At 38.2% G+C, this 19,306-nt stretch overlaps 2 protein-coding genes across 22 annotated transcripts in view; both read right to left on the reverse strand.

Moving 5' to 3' along the window:
* Positions 1–10,410, reverse strand: part of inpp4b (inositol polyphosphate-4-phosphatase type II B) — a 224,756-nt gene extending 214,346 nt beyond the window's left edge. For 9 of the 11 annotated variants that reach the window (XM_071504371.1, XM_071504364.1, XM_071504365.1 and 6 more), the window contains exon 1: positions 10,174–10,410. The gene's annotated coding sequence lies outside the window, so the exon portion shown is untranslated. The remainder of the gene's footprint in view (positions 1–10,173) is intronic. The other 2 variants (XM_071504372.1, XM_071504373.1) reach the window with 1 other exon arrangement.
* Positions 10,411–11,669: 1,259 nt separating this feature from the next.
* gab1 (GRB2-associated binding protein 1) overlaps positions 11,670–19,306 on the reverse strand; it is a 51,776-nt gene continuing 44,139 nt past the window's right edge. For 9 of the 11 annotated variants that reach the window (XM_071504385.1, XM_071504382.1, XM_071504384.1 and 6 more), the window contains 5 exons: positions 18,281–18,373; positions 16,739–16,832; positions 15,908–16,031; positions 13,629–13,757; positions 11,670–13,517 (listed from right to left, as the gene is read on the reverse strand). In XM_071504385.1, the coding sequence (XP_071360486.1) occupies positions 13,359–13,517; positions 13,629–13,757; positions 15,908–16,031; positions 16,739–16,832; positions 18,281–18,373 (599 nt within the window). In that variant the 3' untranslated portion in view covers positions 11,670–13,358. The remainder of the gene's footprint in view (positions 13,518–13,628; positions 13,758–15,907; positions 16,032–16,738; positions 16,833–18,280; positions 18,374–19,306) is intronic. The other 2 variants (XM_071504387.1, XM_071504386.1) reach the window with 1 other exon arrangement.

Raw genomic sequence — 19,306 nt, forward strand, 5'->3', positions numbered from 1 at the left:
GAGGTATCCCGTGTAATACTATGGGTGCATACACATATTTTGCACATATTTGAAAGAAGAAATACTGACATGGAATTTCAGAGATGATAGCCAATATTTTTCGGTTTGCGGTGGCCAACACCAATACAATAACTATTTTATGATATGCAATTCCAAAAAGGTATGTAGAAACAAATTTTTGTCAATACAATTTTGGTAAACAAATTGCAGTTAAAACTGAAAGGACATTTTTACTTATATCTTCTTCATATTTCTCTTACAATGCCAACAGGCAGCAATGTAATTTGTAGAAATGTATTCATGGACATATTAATTCGAGCCAACCATTTTGATAATGATTAATTGTTTCAGTCAATTTTCAAGCAAAAATGCCAAACATTTGATGGTTCTAACTTCTCAAATGTGAGAATTTGCCATTCTTTACACATAAGACAGTAAATAGGTATAAAGTACATAAAATTAAAAGCAATTCTATAACTTAGTTTAATATTATGCTATGAGTTTTTAGTAATTCAAATTATTTGAACAAATTAGATGTATTTTTTACATTTAATTAATATACTTAGCCTTTGCGAGTGCAGCTATTGTGAAAAAAGGTCCCATTTATCAGATGTAATTAGAGGAAATTCTTTTTATCAGAACAATATCCAAATTATGCTTATTTATTTATTTATTTATTTATTTATTTTTAATTAATTAATACATTTTATGCTTAACTTAGTAAAGTTTCTTCATCAAATGAATGAGTGAAATAAAAATAAAGAATGCCCATAAATAAAAATAAAAGGTGGAATGTGTGCTTCTGTGTTAAATTAATCATTTTTACATACAGTGGTAAACACCATCTCACATTTACCACTAAAGCACTCACAAGAGCCACTAAGTGATTTGACTAAAAAAAACAAACAAAAAAAAATTACCACAGTAAAACAAAATGTTATAACTGTTGTTTACCTTAATACCTTATAAATTTCAGCAATTCATTTAAAGCTTACTACTATCATCCTTGAATCCTAAATCTATGAGAGCATTTCACTGCTGTATAAGTGTTGTCACATTGTATGCAAGTTTTTTAGTTTTGACTGCGTCGCAGGTTCTCAGCATTGTGTACAAAAGCATACTTACTGCGAGAGGCTTATCAATATTGTGATGCTTTCGGCCAGTATTTACAAGCAGATTTCAGGATGTGTGTGTTTCAAGGATGTGACATTATTCACTGTCGACTTGTGTTTGGCTCTTAATATAATATTCAACTATACCCTACATTAGTCAACAGTTCTCCAAGGACAAGAGCAATGTAGCAACAAAAGAGCCATCTCCTCCACATCTCTGGTCCAAATGTATTTAAAGGGTTACAATATTTGTTTTGAATTTTGTACATTCAGCACAAGTCAGTCAGGCTTCTTTGAGCAGATGTTTTTGCAGCTGCATCACAAAGTAGTTGGAGTGCCACTGGCACCGCACAGCACCTGTACAAATCACTTAACTAATCAGCAGTTCAGAGCAAGTATTTGCCCCCCCCCCCCCCCCCCAAAAGCACCTTGGCCACATCACTCTTCAAACAAGACAAAATGGCCTCCGGTTCAGTACCATCCCCATCTGTCTACACAAAATTCCTTTCTGGTGCACAATAATGCCCGGTAACTGACATTAGAGATGCACCAATCCCAATTTCACACTAGATTGTGGTTGAAAATAATGCCCTTGCAAATATTTTCTTTATGGATTAATGTATCAAATATTTTCCTGATAAACTGATAAATCGTCTAGTCAGGTAACATCTTCAAATTGATCGTTTGTCTGACCAACACTTTAAATTGACTGTATCAGCCTATACCAAGTACCATTGGATTTCATAATTGCAGTTGTTACAAATTATATTAACGATGGCTCTTTTCTATTCAAGAAAGCCGCTACAATGGATTAATTTCATTAACACCTGTGTCATATGTCAAAATGCCATCTATGAAAAAGGCCCATCAGATTCTCAGGCTCCTTTCAAGAAAACAACTAACAGACTAACAAGCCACTACCACAATGTACTCTTAATTTCACCCTGTGCTGACCTGCACTCTCCAAGTTTGGACACAAAATTTAACAAAGTGCACAGCAGGAGGTTTAAAGCATTTGTAAACCGAGGCCTGTTTTCCTCTTCAGTGTTCTATAGCAGGGAGTGAAACTTATCAAAGTCAAAATACATGTACACTGCATCAGCTGTATTTTCTTTTCAACTTTCAGCACACATAAGCAAAGTCTAAAAGTGTAAAAAAAAAAATATAAATCTATATAGCTTGAATACAATGTGCAAACAGTTGTTTATTTTAGTTGCCTTTTTCAAAGGCTTGGAAAAATCACTACTGCTATATCATCGTGTCCACTTCCATAGACTGCAGTCATTCTTTCAGGTTTGAACAAGTTGTTTTTTTTCCATTTTAACCTGTGGTTAAAAGGCACACCGATCACACAAAAGACTAGGTTCACCTTCAAAATGAAAGAGGCAAACAGTCATCTTCCTTTTAACAATTTAAGATTAAAAACCAATGTCCATGAAAAACTCTAGTCCTTCTAAAGCATGTTGAAGTGCTTCAAAAAACAAAAACATTTTACATTTAAAACATTAGGATCTATAGGCAAAAACAAAATTAAACATTAACCAGTGATCAACTAAGTTACCAATACAAACTAAAAAAGCTCAAATATACAGTAGTTTGATAGTATCAGTTATGGCCATTATCTGATACAACCGAGGTAAGTTGTTTGAAAGACCAAACTTTTATGACAATAAAAATACATATCTCTACCACCTACCATTTTTTTCAATAGACAGTATGTTCTTTTAGATGTCACTGGTATAGCTGAATGACTATAATCCAGCAGAAAGCTGAAATTCTGTGAGTTCCTGGACTCAAAAAGGCAGATAATGATCTCAAATACCTATGGGAGGAAGAATCATGACTAGAAACTGTTAATACATGAAGCTATTCAATGAGGCAGGACGTTACTTAGATTGGATTCTGAGCAGAAGAAAGATAATTAAATCATTTCTGCGTGTATCTCTTATTTGTAAATATATAACAAGGCATTGAGGAGGAAGAATGTACACAGACACGATACATCACTTCACACTTTAGGGTCTTGACAATAGAAACTGAACGAGAAGGGAACAGCAACTGTCAGGTTATCACTATGCATCAAAGCCTGCTCACTGCCTCAATGGGCTCTTATAGTTTATCAGAGTCACTTTCAGTGGCAAACGGAGCCTAGTCTCAAAGTGAATTGCTGATTCTCAGTAAACTTTTGACAAGGCCTATTACACAGATGGATAGATGTTTTCACTGGGAGAGAACAGCCAAACGGAGCTCAAGTGTCCCTCACCAGCAAGCCCCTGTTAAAAACCACTTCAGGCAACTCATATCTGATGAGGTATCTGCTTTTTCGACAGGAACTGCATGTGGCAAGTGCCGTTACCTAATCACAGCACTAATGATCTGTAATGCCTGTCTATAAGTGGTAAGATGTTGCAATGCAGTGCAGTACAGCTTCCAACTCATTACAGACAGCAAATCCTACAAGAGGGAGTAGAGGAAGAAGCAGGGCTTAACATCCTCACAGCTTAGTCACAGTACTTGATATTCTTGTTAATCTGCATAAATAGCATCTAAATTATCAATACATAATGGATTTTCCTCGATACTGTGCAATGATGATAAATCTTACCAAGGGAGAATTTTTTCTTTCAGAACAACTTTCTTCATAGGTGCTTAAAGTCAACAAGCCTTACATAGCTTTTCAATAACTTGATGTATTCCCTGACTTAGATTTTTCCTGACAATAATGTGACACAAGCGCTGCTGACAGTCTGTCAGACTGGCGAGTGCCAAGACGCTGTGTAAGACAACCAGCTCCACAGATGAACAGCTGACACACCACAAAACAAAAAGTGAAGACAGAGGCAGAAACATATCCAGATATATCCAAGACCAGACTCAAGGAGCCAATCTATATTTGAGTCAAGGGACTCCAACAGTGAGCGCTCTAGAGGCAGAAAATACCACGCCATCTTCAGGCAGCTGTGTGATCAAAGATTCTTATCTTAGTATGCACAACTGAGGTCCCCTTCTCCCCAGCAATTAATACTGCACTAACATTAACTTATTATCTAGAGGGGAGATCTACAAGTCATCTCTAAGAAGGAGATAATCTACAATGCTGTCTATTAGCAAAATCCTATTAATAAATTACTGAACTGTTGGGCAACATTTAGTTCTACTGTGCATGGAGTGACTGACGTTAGCGCGAGGATAATAGTGCTTCAGGAGGGATAAATTTAGTATTATCTTCAGGCAAATTCCTTAAGCTATTAAAAATTAATACTACCTCGTTATGAAGTGTAAAGTTAGTATCTGGAGCAATGGAATTGTGCAGTTATATCCCTGGTAATATAATAATCATCAGTGTAGTTAATGGACCTGTGCCAATGTGCAATAAATGCAGTGAAACTGGAGTGGAAAATGATGCAAATCATAAGCTGAATTATGATCCCCCATTGAATCCTACTTTCTAAATACAATTACCACTCTTCCCAATACAGTAATGGTTTCACTACTCCAAATCTCTCCTCATGACATTGCACTCACACGCAAAAAAAACAATCCTCACGCCTTTGCTAAATCTGATTAGAGCCAGCTTTGGTGAGAGCAAAAGAGCAAGGAGAAGAGAGAGAGAGAGAGAATTTCGAAATCATTCACTTTTTTCTCCTCTGGCCCATTGCCAGGAAGTGGGATCCATGGTATAATGTCAAAGACAGGGCACAGGCAGGAGGGTGAGGCCAGGCTGTTGCTGAGTGATAGGGATTTGACAGAGTAGAGGAGGGTTGCTTTGATCTAAAAATATACAGAAAGCAAACAAAACAAAAATGCTTCTTTCTTGTTGTACAGTACAATCTTTATCCACACTGACAAAAAATTGAATATCTAAGCAGATACACCCCAAATAACCCTCTACTTAACATCTGTTTTACACCGAATCTTGCACACTGATAAACAATCTCCATTTTGCTCTCTATTCAATTTTTGGTGTTTTTTCTCTTTATAGTGCCTATGCACCTCTATCAGTGATGTTTTGGGAAGAGTGTGTAAAGAGGACATTGCTTCATGGCCAACTTAAGAGTTGAACAAGGGGGAGAAATTGATTTTGTCTGGACAGAAAAAAAGCATTTTGTTTTTGGACTCACTGAGCACTGATGCTATGTTTTGAGTTGTTTCAGACTCAGTCTAGCATTGGTTCAGCCGTAATGTGATTAGAGGCTTTGAAATGGAGAGGACCGAGGGAAAGCTGGAGAGAGGCAGTCAGACAAAGAAAAGTGGACAGATAGACGGCATGCTGGTGAGATGAGAGGTTGACTGGGTGGGTTGAGGGTTAAGAGAATGACAGACTGGCTGCCAGGAGTGCGACAGATGCGGTAAACATGAGTCAGTACAGGGCTGCCAGGAAGTACTGTAATGAGATGCAGCTGAGCAGAGGTACATCCAAGATTCAGGATGTTCATTCAGAGAGACAGGTAAGTTGGACTGGGGTTCAACCAACAGTCAGACAGAAATATTATAATATATTAAAAGTGAAGTAAATAATATGGGCATATGAAACACACACACACACACACACACACACACACACACACACACACACACACACACACACACACACACACACACACACACACACACACACACACACACACACACACTAATATCTCCCAAAAGAAATAAGAGCCAGACAACGAAACATACCAACAAAAGTTACAGATCTGTGCCTGGAAAAATTTATTTTATACTACTAGTCACAACAGTTACATTGTCTGTAGTTTTGTGCTGCATGACATGATTTCATTTTATGATGAAAATACATATTTGCATAGCACACCCCGAAACTACACTTTTCATGTCAAGAGCACAAACAATTAAAGCCACACATTGCTTGTATTGGTCCTTCAAAAGCCACCAATTATTTCTGTATTTGATGTGCTGATGCAAATTGAACTCAAAAAATTATTTAGCCAGACTGATATTATTCTCTGATGTTGGGTTATCACAGTCTCTAGCTTATTAGGTACACCCATACAAAACTAATGCAGTGTGATACAAGAGCCCGGCAATAAATCCTACCTTCAAAGGGTGTAATGTTCGGATTTTGTTGAAACGGGTTTAGCTGTGGTGCTGCTGTCCTGTGTTGCATAAACTACAGCCTTCAAACTAACCATGAAGCTGAATCAACATTTCTCTAAAGGTTTCTCTGAAGGTATTATTTAAGGACTATTGGACTTTTTAGTCCGTTATATAGCCATCTAAGTGTATATAATTAACTGGTAACTAAGTGTGCACTGCAACAATTAGTTGATAAATTGATTAATTTTTTGTTGACTAATCAGCAACAATTTCGATAATCAAATAACTGATCGCATAAAACAAAACATTTCAATACGTCACCTCGGGCTCTCTGGAACTGTAATGAAGATTTTCATTCAGAATTTTTCACATTTTACAGACCAAACAACCAATCAAATTAAGTAACTGAAGAAGACACGTTGGTGTCATGTTACAATTTCATAGTCTGTCTATCAGACAGCACTTACAGATTTATTTTTCCTAACTGTGAAATGTCTCATGTCTTAGTCACAAACTAGAATGGCATACCTTCGCCAAGGCCATCAATTCAACATGTCTTTGAGATCCATATTATAGCCTGGATCTGTACTAAATTGTACACACTCAGATCTCAACAGCAGTGATGTCTGATTTTTGATGAAAATGTCAAAAACTGCCCTATCTCCCAATGTTTAGGAAAGTGACAAAGAAAATTCCTCAATCCACCCTTTTCACTGGATCAGTGCCAAATTTTAATGGTTTCTCCTCTGACCCAGTTCAGTAATCCTGCTGACAAACAGTCATACACAGAAGTAAACATAACCTCCTTGGCAAAAGTAGTAACCATTTTATCAAACAATAAGTGAAAAAAAAAAAAATTTTAAACCAAACTTTTTTATACAATATTGGTATCAGTTGCACTCTAGTTGCATGTGTAACTCGCAGAGGACACATGCAGCTGCATCTACCCCATCAGTCAATTGCACTGCCAGCCCAGTAATGCGACTAGGGCAAACATGTCTCTTGAGGAATGTTAATTTTCAACATTTGTAGTGAGTTCCCCATTAATATGACATGCATCTGCATAATTTACTGAAGTCTATAGTGCTGACTTTTCACTCATACTAATGGTATTAATTACCAGCATGTTGTCAGTAGGATTTTGTTGACAAGAGCACCATTGCACTCTCTCACTGAAATCTTCACCGCTACTGTATCAGCTACACAGTCCCTTCAGTTGGTTTGGAAATTCTATGTAGTTCAACCACACTTACAGCAAAACACACCACAGTTGCCCCTAGACATGCATACTTCTGTAACTGGCCCCACCAGACAGCACCCCAGGCCACCTTGCAGACTGCTCCCATCAGTCCAGGCAGAGGTCCAAATAGACAGGCTACGACCAATAAAGCTCACAGGCTCCCTGCTGCCCAGGAACAGCCGCTCAGCTCGCCTCATAATTATTCTGTTGGCCCTGTTAAGAAGCCAGAGACTCTCTCCCTGCCCCATTACTCACACACTGCCAAAGATACTGCATAGAGGCTCCCCAGGTTGCACCATCACACAACTATGCCTGTGTAGGTAGATGCACATGTGTAAACTAACAGAGCAGGCTTGAGCTGTATTGCAGTGTTAAAAAATCCCTCATTATGACACACAGATAGTGATTAAGATCTTTTTTTTTTTTTTTTTTTTTTAATTTTGCAACAAAACAGCTTGTAGCTTTTAACTGAATAAAGAATAAGGAGTACTTGGCTGTAACACATAAGCATTTGCTTAACAAGATTTATACTGTATATAGCATTTTCTTTCCTGGAAATATCGGCATTACCAGGTGAATAAGCTGACTGTGGGTTGGGATGTATGGTTCTTATGATCAATTTTTAATCACTTATAATGCTGTTGAAAGGAAAATGAACTGAGAAAGGGTAAATGATAGCTGAAATAATTTTAAGACACCGCATATATTTACATAAATAGTTATGTTACATGTTTGTACCAGTCTTGAAAACATGCTGACAGATGGGGAGATGTTGTTCATGTCCCCATGATCAAGTATAAAATTAAAATAACCCTGGCATGGGCTAGATGATGACATTATCAGTAATCTAGTTCTCACACATAAAGCATATAAAAACCAGCCAAATATGAACACTGAAAAGGGAGCAATTTAAAACGAAAATGAGTCAAAACCTGTCAACTGCCATATGTTAATCTGCCATCCTATCAGCTAAATCTGAGTGACATGAAAATTTAAAAAATTCCATTTGATGAAAGCATGAAGCTACCCGATGGCAACATTTTACAATCTGCTGCATGTCATAGTAGCAATTATAATCCTATACCAATATGACAATGGCATTTGCTTTAATGAGGTTATTTGTACAGCCATTAAAAGGTTACATACAGCCACTGATATGAAAAACAGGCTTATGTAGTATGAAGTATATCTCATGATGGAGTAATACAGATTTATGGGGATTAGATGTGACTGTGAGGCCAGTCAGCCCACGTTACATTGAGTAAACTGGAAGCACGTATTGAATGCATAAATCTATGGGAAGTAGCTGGTAACAGATGACATTGCAAACTATGCATACCTGAACACTCATGCACACCCTTGCAGAGATGAAAACGGCTTTAGATCTAAAATCAGATTATGTTATTTTTTGTGATCAATAATATAACTGCTGTTGCTAACCCATCATCTCCCAACAAAGAGAATAATATCTGAGATCCACTCAGAGGATCTCTGGATCGCACAGTGAGAAGCTTCACTTTCAGGCATAACCACCCCCAAGACCATCTCAGATTTAATTATTTCTTTAGGAGTGATGAGTGTACATTTCAACAATGTGTTGAAATGTAGTGCTTTACAACATGTATTTACAAAAGCTGAGTCTAGGTTATTACATATAGAAATAACTGTGTGTAAATGAGAAGATAATGCAATTTTTTAACCACAAATCACCCTTGAAAAAAAATCCTGTAAAGCATCCTGCCAGTGGAGAGACCACGCCATTAGATATGGTATGTTAGGCAACCCCAAGTGAATTTGCTCAATGTACATACTGTTTTGAAACCAGCCACATATGGACATCTGGGTTAAAAAAAAAAAAAAAAAGGGCATCCAACATGACAAGGTCATGGATTTCAGGGCCCTTGCTGGGCCCAGCTCCATGATGTTACCCAAAAGAACAGCAGCTTGGCATGTGGAGCTCGTTGTAAAGAAATCATAAATGTACTTCAGGCTGCCACAGCACTGCAGAGCCTCAGACAGGAGGACTTCAAGAGAAGTGACCGCACTGGAGGGTGTGGGCTCAGGCAAAGTACATGGGCTGAGGAGAGCCAGGTAGTTCTTCAAACAACAGCTCCATCTAATGGTCAATAGGGGAATAGTGAAAACTTCAGCTTTGTGTGATGATTCAGCAGTTTATGCTGTTCTGGCCTTTCTGGGATCTTATGGGAGATTTCGGTTTGGGAGTATATTCTCTAAGTGGCCCTGTGGTGAAAAGTGAAACAAAAAGTAGGGATAGTTGGACCAAGGGTGAAAATAAACTCAATTATCCTTTTAAGCATAATTAATTAATAAAACATTGAGGCCGATAGAACCTGTAGCACTCAACAGAATATATTTTGCACTGCAAGATACAAACGTACTAACCCATTTCTACATCTGCATCCGTCTTAACACAAACTTCACCACAAATACTATTTTACATACATTTTTGAGAAAACAAAAATTCTGAACTAAGATGACCTGCAGTTGTTCGCCTAAATTTGGACGCGCTTCGTTATTGTTTGTTATCCAGCTGCGTCACACAAACCTTTAGTCATGAGCTAATTAGGTAGCCATATTTAGATAGAATTAAACACCTTAATTACTGAACCTATGAAAGACGGCCGTAGGAGGTTCATTTTGTCTTTCATGCTTTATATTTGAGATTGTTGTTTTTCCCCAATAATACAATCTTGAAATTAACATAACAACAGGGATAGTGTTAGCACAAAACTCCTCTCCATACCTTACCTCTGTTCCGAAGACATTTCCAGCTTCTTCGACGGTTTTTCTGTGCAGGCGCAAATCAAAACAATATCCTTATTTCTGATTTTGACCCATTAAAAACAAACAAAGATGGCAAAAATATAAAAAACAAAAATATAAAGGTAACACTTGTTTTTTCATGAAGTGAATTAGAAAAAAAAAAAAAAATGATATGCACCAATGACCATCCACCACAGGTGTGGCATATAATGATGCTGATTACACATGATTACTGCGCAGGTGTGTCTTGGGCTGGTCCCGATAAAAAGGTCACTCAGTGTGTGTGTGCATGGCATTGTGTGGCTGAGCGGTTTGTTATTGTCTAATGTCAGTTTGTGAACAGAGTGCCTTATGATGCGTGTTTATGGCAATTTGAACGCACAGGGATACACTGACGATATCCCGAGGGCCAGTGTTGTGCCATTCACCCGCTGCCATTGCCTCGTGTTGCAGCATGATCATGCATGGCCCCATGTTGCAAGGATCCGAGCACAATTCCTGTAAGTTGAGCATCCCAGCTCTGAATCTGTGTGCAACAGTGTGATCCAATATCCAGCAACTTTGCGCAGCCATGGAGGAGCAGTGGCCCAACATTTCACAGGCCACAATCACCAACCTGATCAACCAACCACCCCCCAAAAAAATGCACACCTGTAGCCCAAGCCATACAAAATCTTAAATTCTGTCTTTTTTTTTTTTTTGTATTGTAACCGGCCTGAGGGCACACCAGTGCACTGATCATGTTGTGTAATCAGCTTGTTGATATGCCACGCCTGTCAGATGGATGGATGATTTTGACAGAAGAGACCTAACCAATTTAAACACATTTGTGAACAAAATCTAAGAGAAAGAGGCCAATTGTGTGCTTAGCAAATGTTTTTTTTTTTTTTTTCCTCAAGTAATATGGGAACAAAAACAAAGTGTTGCATTTATATTTTTGGTCTGTGTGTCTACCTGAATTACAACTATTATCAGATTTTGTATTTTTATATTATAATCATAATCACATTTCTCACCAGATAATGGCTCAGTGCAGCTGAGAATACTGAAGTTGTAGCTGTGGAAACTAGAAACTAGAAAATGTTCAGTTTGGTTGTATTAAATTAGGTTATGTAAATGTGGGCACTGTCATTGCTGGAAAGATTGGTATTATTTGGTTGTTTCATCCTCAGGTATTCAGATGATAAGATCATGTTTACAGGCTATAATTGCTCAGGGTGTTTAAAAGTTTATTGGAAACTTAATTGCTCGCTTGTTCATTAAAACTCTGAAATTGACAGAGCTAGGAATTAAAGACATGCAGGTATGCGTGCATGTTGAATGGTATCATTATCTTTTCAAAATTAATGTCTCAGTGCTTTAAAGACATAAATCTAACAGAAAACTCAACATGCACAGGACAGAATATTGTACTTCCTATTCAATTCTTTCGTCTTCCCCAATCATAATGAAAATCATATTGAAAAAAGACAACACAAGCATAAGAGGTTTGATTTTATTTAGTCCACTTTTAAAATTTACATTTTCTGTCGAGATTCATTAAAAAAGATAAAGCGTCATCAGCTTTGCAGTCCATATCACAAAGAGACCGCAATAAGGAAAGAGTGAAGTAGAATGTAGATGACTTAGTAGGCACATTTTTCAGATGATACATGTTAATCTAACTGATGGCAAAATATGTACAGCAATGATTTTATCTTGTGGCAGCACATGCTTGGGACTTCTGACTGAGAGTTCACAGGTTAGTAAAGCACAGATCTATGCAGACAAAGATTTTTCACTGTCTATAAAAGATGTATTTAGTTGACTACATGAGGCAGTCAATTTCCCAAAACTGTATGCCAGTTCAATTTGAAATAAATTAAACCTAAGAGGAGAGAGAAATGAGGAATATCAATGAACCTGTGAAACTAATTGACCAGCGCATGTCAAACTAAGCATTTTAACAGACTTTAGCAAGTGATATCAAGAATACTGAGCTGAAAGTGGACACGACATCCACCTGATGAAATAACTTGAGAAATAAATTAGAAGTGGATAGTTGTATTAGTTTGCATTTAAAGAGTACCTGATTTTCTCTCTGTAGCCTAAGTTTGATACCTTTGCATAACTTATAGAAAACCTGTCACGTTCTAAAAACTCACAGTAATTCATTCTTTGATCACAAGTCCTGATACCACCTAAGACAGGCACAGGATTCTACCCTGCAGAATCCACATACCTTCAAGCCAAACACGCTGGATATTCCATACAAATAAAGGACACTTTTCCTGTTTATATACATAACACTTTTGTACAGTCTTTGCACTTTCATTATAACAGATTGAAGCATCTCCACTTACAAAGTAAATGGAAATCAAATCATGTTCAGTGGATTAAACCTTGAGTGAATCCAAAGCTTAAATTGAGCACTTGGTTACATGTCAAATGAACGAGTTCAACTGCCTTTGCACTGAAAGAAAAGTAATAAAATCTCTATGAAATTCTGTCGTACTGGGTTATCTCAGGGTTCTGGTTTGAAGTTTCCTCAGACACAGACAGTCTCAGTTTCAGCCATCTACCCTGACTGAGTGAAGAAATAGTTAAACTGACCTGTGAGCAGTGCCTAAGGACACTTCACCCTGTTCAAACAGGAGAAATCAACACTGTTACTGTTAGCTATGCTAACTAGTAGAGTGTTGCATTGACAAAGTACTGTGATCATGTTATCAAGTGATTTCACTTACACTCCAAAACAACATCAAACAGCATTATAATTTAAGGAAATGTTAACTCTGGATCAGTCCACCAGCCATTGAAAGGTGAACAACAGAACAAAAAACGAATCCAATATAGGAGGCAGTGAATGTTCAAAGTTCATGAGTCTGCTTAAGTCAAACCCCGAGGACAAGTCCAATCATTCCACCCACTTTCATACTGCATACAGCTTATTCCTGGCCCGCACCTCTTCCTACAACTGTACACACAGTGCTGTTCTCGGCTTGACAGCAGTGTAAACTATAGACAGTTGAGTGGCTATGAAGCTCCACTGGCCCCTACACACTAAGGATCTATTTGAGGTGGAACATGACAGCTTGACCGCCCCAAAGCACAAACCAGAACCATCACTAGTTTAAATGGCCCAACGGTTTGGGGGTTTGGAGGGTGGGTTGGTGGCTGGGACAACAGTGTCACTTGGGTCCTTTGGAAGGGGTTTCCGTTTCTGTGGATTGGCGGCCATCGTTCCAGGCCTCGCGGGTGCTCTTAAGGGCCTGTGTCCTTTGCTGGTCTACAACCACATAGTCAACACGCTCATCTGATGCTGCCATGCCAGTTCCATTGCTTTTCATCTAGAGAAGGAAAACCGTATAGGTCAGTATTGACAATCCTTCAGATGTTTTGATCTTATTGTGAGTGTGCAGCTCAAGCTGTTGGGATAATCAATGGAAATCCCTTCCTACCTTCCTTGGTGGGGTGGACTTGCCAGGGTCAAGATCCAAATCCAGGTACTCCACCTGTTTGTCTCCCTTTGGCTTCACCATGGGGCTGCTACCGCCATCGGCAGTCATGGACGGAGCAAGCTTCACGTTCTACATAAACCAGGAAAGAATGCTTTTATTGAGAGAAGAGAAACACTGAAGCAATATCAGGGTGAAACAGAGCCCATATTCAAATATATTCCTGTGTTGTCACAATAACCAAAATGTTTTTGTGAGATCTGATGTTTAATGTATCAAAAAAGTTGGTACTTTCACAGCATGTTCTGCAAGTCCAAGTCGTATTCAGGACAGTCTATAGAGGGTCATCATACAGGTATGAAAGGTTTGTGGATTGCTCAATTAAAGGCATAGTACTAATCAAAATCACTGTCCAGGTAAACTGGTTGTCAAAACTGGAGCAAGTAGTAAATGATGGAGCTATTAAGATGAATCTGACCATCATTTTATTATAAGAATAAATTTGTTTAATCAGTGAACTTCTTTTCATCTAGCTCATCCCATGTCTGACAGCACCAGACTGTCAAGACTTGTTGAATGATGGATGCACCATTTTCCAAATACATCTAACAAAAGAAATTGGTACCAAACAGTATGCCAAAACTCTTTTTGCTTGATAGCTCTCCAATGAAAAACATAACTTTGCCAAAAAAAAAAAAACCCACCAAAAAACCATATTACATGATTTTCACACATTTTCTTTTGAATTGGCATTTAATCAGATTGCAGAATTAAATATTAAATAAAGCTGTGGTTCTGTGACACATGTTTTGCTGTCTTTTTCTCATTATATAAAAACATCAATTTCAAGATTTAAGATAAGGACAAAGGACTTAAGTATAAGTAGAAAAAAAACAAAATTATGGTATTGTGACAACACTAAAGGCACATGTTGGACCAATAGGCAGTGTTTAATTTCTAACTACAAGTGGGGTGGAGTTATTAGAACTAGGATGGTGACAAAACTAGAACATACTAATTGTAAGGAGAGTGATGGTATATAACGTCTGAAAATCACTGCAAACTGTGGTATTCAAGCCACAGTTTGGAGCTGGTGTTGGGGGCTGATATAAGCACTGCAAAGTCTGCTCTATGTACTGGCTGAATTTCTCATCTGATAACACCTGAAACTGGTGACCTCTGGTGTTCTGACAGGGCAGGCCCTGAATGTCTAACCTGGCAACCCTGCTCACCTCCTCTATGGTGTCAAGTTCCTCCACCTCCCTCTTTACAGGGGTGATGGGGACTGTGCAGTAGAAGGACTCCTCTCTACACACAGTAAGAAGGAAGTAGTCGCAAAGGGGGGAAAAAAAGAGAACAGCAGATGGTCAAGACCAAAATGCAAGAAAAGGAAAATGGATGAAACCAGAGTCTTGTGAAATCAGAGAAATGAGGAACTAGGGAGAAAGAAATTAACATGAGTGAAGAAAGAAGAGGAAGTCAGCAGACAACATTGAAGCAAATGTTGGAAAAAATATAAACAGACTGTTACAGCAAGAAAAATAGAAAAAGGTACATCTAATACCCAAACTGTGAGAGAAAGTATCCTTGTTGACAGAAATGTCATCCCATCAGTGCATAGCTGATGTGCCCAGTATTATTCTTCAGAAATGAAAATGATGTATAAACCAATTGTGCCTGTTGCAGCCGCATTACCAAAAGACTACAGTATACCACAACTTGATTAAATTTTACCCACTGCACAAATAACAAAAATGGATCTTTTGAACTACAGTAAGGGTACTGATTTGACAAAAACAAGCATTCTTTAAAGAACATAGTTCCTGAAAAGCAAAAGAACAAAAACAGAGGATAAAGAGGATAAAGAGGAAGCTGCAAAGAAAAGAGTTTTAAGTGGCGAGGAGTCCGTCTGCAGCAACCATTAATTTGTCCAGACTAATGTATGGATCAGGGAGAGGAGCAAGGACTGGAAATGGGATTTCTAACACTTTCTGAACAACAACTACAGCTTCACATACCAGGCTGTATGGTGTTCAAATCAGAAACTGATTGTCTACCTCATAGAAAATCTTCTACTGTATATCTGTTGTGAAAACTGTCTGTAGATTTCATATGATGTGCAACATAGATTCAAGAACCCACTAAAACAACATATCACAAGAAAAATCTAATTAGACATTTATCACATCTTTCTGTAACTTTGATAATCTGCGATTTGAGAAGCATAGGAAAAAAGTAATCATGCAACTTCTTATATCAGAGGATAGTTATGTGTTACATACTGGATCATCTGCTGACATATTAGAGACCATGGCTACATAATGCTCGTCACACTCCTCGGAGTCAGTGCTGGAGGCCATGCTATGCACTGACGGGGGTCTCGTTGGCATTGGAAACCTAGAGAGACTGAGCAGCATTCACAATGTTTACACACCGACTTCAAGGCAAATACACTCTCTGGTGAGCACAAAATATAATACAGACATAACAGCCGCAGCAATAAACCACTGCAGCCAGAAGAGTCCCTGCGGCACTAAGCACAGAAATAGACCTCATCCCAGATAAGCCAACAAACTGTGTTCAGTATGATGTAGCTCTGAGGCAGATCCCAGACCTGTTTGTATGAGCAGTGCTACTTTGGTCACAAAGTGACTCTAGTAATGCATGAAGTGTTAGTGCCTACTTCTTAAGTTAAGTGTATCTACTACCAAAAAGGCATGTTCACACCAAAGTACATGTTCTTACAAAAGAGACAAAAACCTCAACTGCACATTACGTTGGTAATATAAAGAGCAGGTAGGCCAACACACACAGTTTCCATAACAACATCATTGGTTTTAGTCACTAGGAGATGAGGTGCAGCAATTTATTTTTATTGTCCCATGGCCTGTATTTCTCTGAAAAGTTGCATTTTTCTCAACTTGGAAAAGCACTCCAATCTTCCTAATAATAAGTGAGGCACAGTGCCTCTTCTGTGACAGCATCCCCTCTTGACTTCCAACTAAAAATAAAAACAAGGCTCATGGGAAAGCAGAGTAGTGTGAACATGCCCCTTAGTTGTTAGCAAAATGCAGAATTATGAAAACATAATTCAGAACATTTTAAATACTTACTCCCGAGCAAATGAGCGTGTGACGGGTGAGCGGACAGGCGTACAGGGCTCCTCCCATTCTGGCAGTGGTTTGATCTCCAGTGGAGCAGGTTTTCCTGAAGCAAGGTACACATACCAGTACACATGTCACATCTGTCACTGCTCAAGACACGTTTAAGGTACATGTATGTAAGGGTGGCAAAGCTAAATGCTGTATATGTATCGTGGAGTTTATCAACCTATTTGTGCATAAATTAGTGTTGTATGTCATAAAATAATTTCTGATACAGATTAAAACTGGAACAAAAGACTGCATAACGAATTGACATGTAAACACCACAAGCATGGCTCATTACTTTTGCTTTATCAGTATTTATTTTTCAATAATTACAAATAGCTAAAAAGTGGTAATACAAAAATCTGGGAGAAAATCTAAATTTTTCTGGCTTAATTATTCATTGCTTTACAAATTACAAATAAAGTAATGAATCATATAACTAATATGCAGGAGCTCATTTCCCCCCACTTATTCCTTCACTTTCTGTTACCCAAAGTATTAGTATTATCACATGCAGATCTTGTCTCCAGAAAACAGTGGTGAAACTTCTATAGCAGGAAGACAACTTTTGCATATGTGAAGATATTAAACCTGTGTGAAACACAGTTTGAACCAATCCGCTGAAAACATTGGGCCTTATGTACAATCAATGCAAAATTGTGTTCAATATAACAACAACTTACATGTTTTCAAAGGTGGCTACAGAGCAGCTCACAATAGATGTTCACCATAAATGCTCATTACCCATGGTCTCTGTCACAAGAGTTGGACTAAAACATTGTAAACTACATACTTTATGCACAAGGTAGCCACTGCCAGTACACGCTATATGTACACAAGCAGGAGAGTGGATATGGTAATTTATGTGAGTCTCTCTTTGATTAGATGATATCACTGTTCAATTTCCTCCTGACGAGCTATCTACTACTTTCCAGAGCCCATGTGAGTGTTTTTATGAGAATAATCCTGTTGTGGCTGTTACATCTGAGTGTGTGTTTTTCCACAATATGTTCAACTGCAAACAAAAAACATGAAAAGAAATGTTTTGGAAAAGAAATGTTAGTAACTAATGGCATTAGGTTGACTGCATATAAGAAGTCACATCAGAGTGAGGGGATATTTCCGTAAAATGGCAATAACAGTTAAGTTGTAAAGGTATGTTGTGACTGCTTGTGAGCTCCAAAACTAACAACTGCAGTCTACCATGCGTGAAGTGCACACCCATCCACCCCTGCTAGGATTTAGAACTTTAAGACTCCATTTCATATTTTTTTAAACCTATTTGGGTATCTGGATGGAGATGCTCTTCACAAATAATAAATAATAAGGTACATTTTCTGGTGCACACAGTTAATCTCTTCTACAACCAACAGGCCTGAGAAACAAGAGATATCCCACAGTGGACTATTTACAACATGCAAAGAGTCGAGATGAAGTAGAGTTTGGACAGGTCAAAGAAGGGAAAGTTTTCAGGTACACAAAGGCAGTTCAGTGTGGAGTACCTACCCTTGCGTCGTCCCCTTGGGAATTCACCTACGGTTTGAGAGTCGGTTCGCTCTAAACCGACACCTTTTGCTCTTATTATTTTAGGACTCTGACCTGATTGGTGAAAGAAGACTTAGCTTATTATAAAATTTTTGGTGATCACAACAGTTAAACCCGACTATAAGAACCGCTCTGCCATGCAAAGCAAAAGACGAGACTTTGCTGAACAGCAAAACTACACCCTCATGTACACCCAGTCACCTTTTTGTACAGCATAGTTATCAAGAAGATGATTGTCATGACAACAGCAGACCCATACTGCCCAACATGCACCTCACTCCATGCACCACGGCTTCCCACACAAAGACTGACATCACAGCTGTGCATGCACGATGAGCAGTGTAGAAGAGAGTACACTGAGAAATCATGTCATGTTGAGAAGAGCACAAACAAATCTGAAGAACAGAGTAATTTACTGATGAGGCACAAAGCTCATTTTACACTAACACACTGATTACAACATTTTCTGCAGTGCTGGCAAGAGCTTAAATGTGCCACAATCTCAAACTAAGAAAATTAATTCAAATGGAATCACAAATAGTGTTGATAAAATGAAACCAATCCCAGACCAGAGATATCAAAGCCTTCACAACATACAGTGCACAAAATACGAGTACAGTTGGTAGTGAGTAGAATTAGTCCAGAGTGTAGATACATTTAGCTTGGCTCATGGTGAATAAAGAAATGAACAATATGCAAGGAGAAATCAAACAAGCATGTGATATTCTACTTATACATATTCATCCCTACTCTCTGCTTTAGACAAAATGTATAAAAATAAATACCTTATATCAATACTTCTGAATAGAGATATGACTCATTTATGTTTACTTATCTTCAGTTTCCATCTGCTTACCAAACTTACCAAAAGAATATTCAGGGACATCTGCTAAACATTTCGGTCCATATTTGAAATCACTGTGCTTTATGCTCCTCTATGTTCTACTCTATGCCAGGGGCAGTGGGATTGAGGGCTGAATCTACACT

This window comes from Trachinotus anak, unplaced genomic scaffold (assembly GCF_046630095.1).
Source record: "Trachinotus anak isolate AG129_WGS33_773 ecotype Australia unplaced genomic scaffold, CSIRO_AGI_Tana_v1 ptg000019l, whole genome shotgun sequence".
Classification (NCBI taxonomy): Eukaryota; Metazoa; Chordata; class Actinopteri; order Carangiformes; family Carangidae; genus Trachinotus; species Trachinotus anak.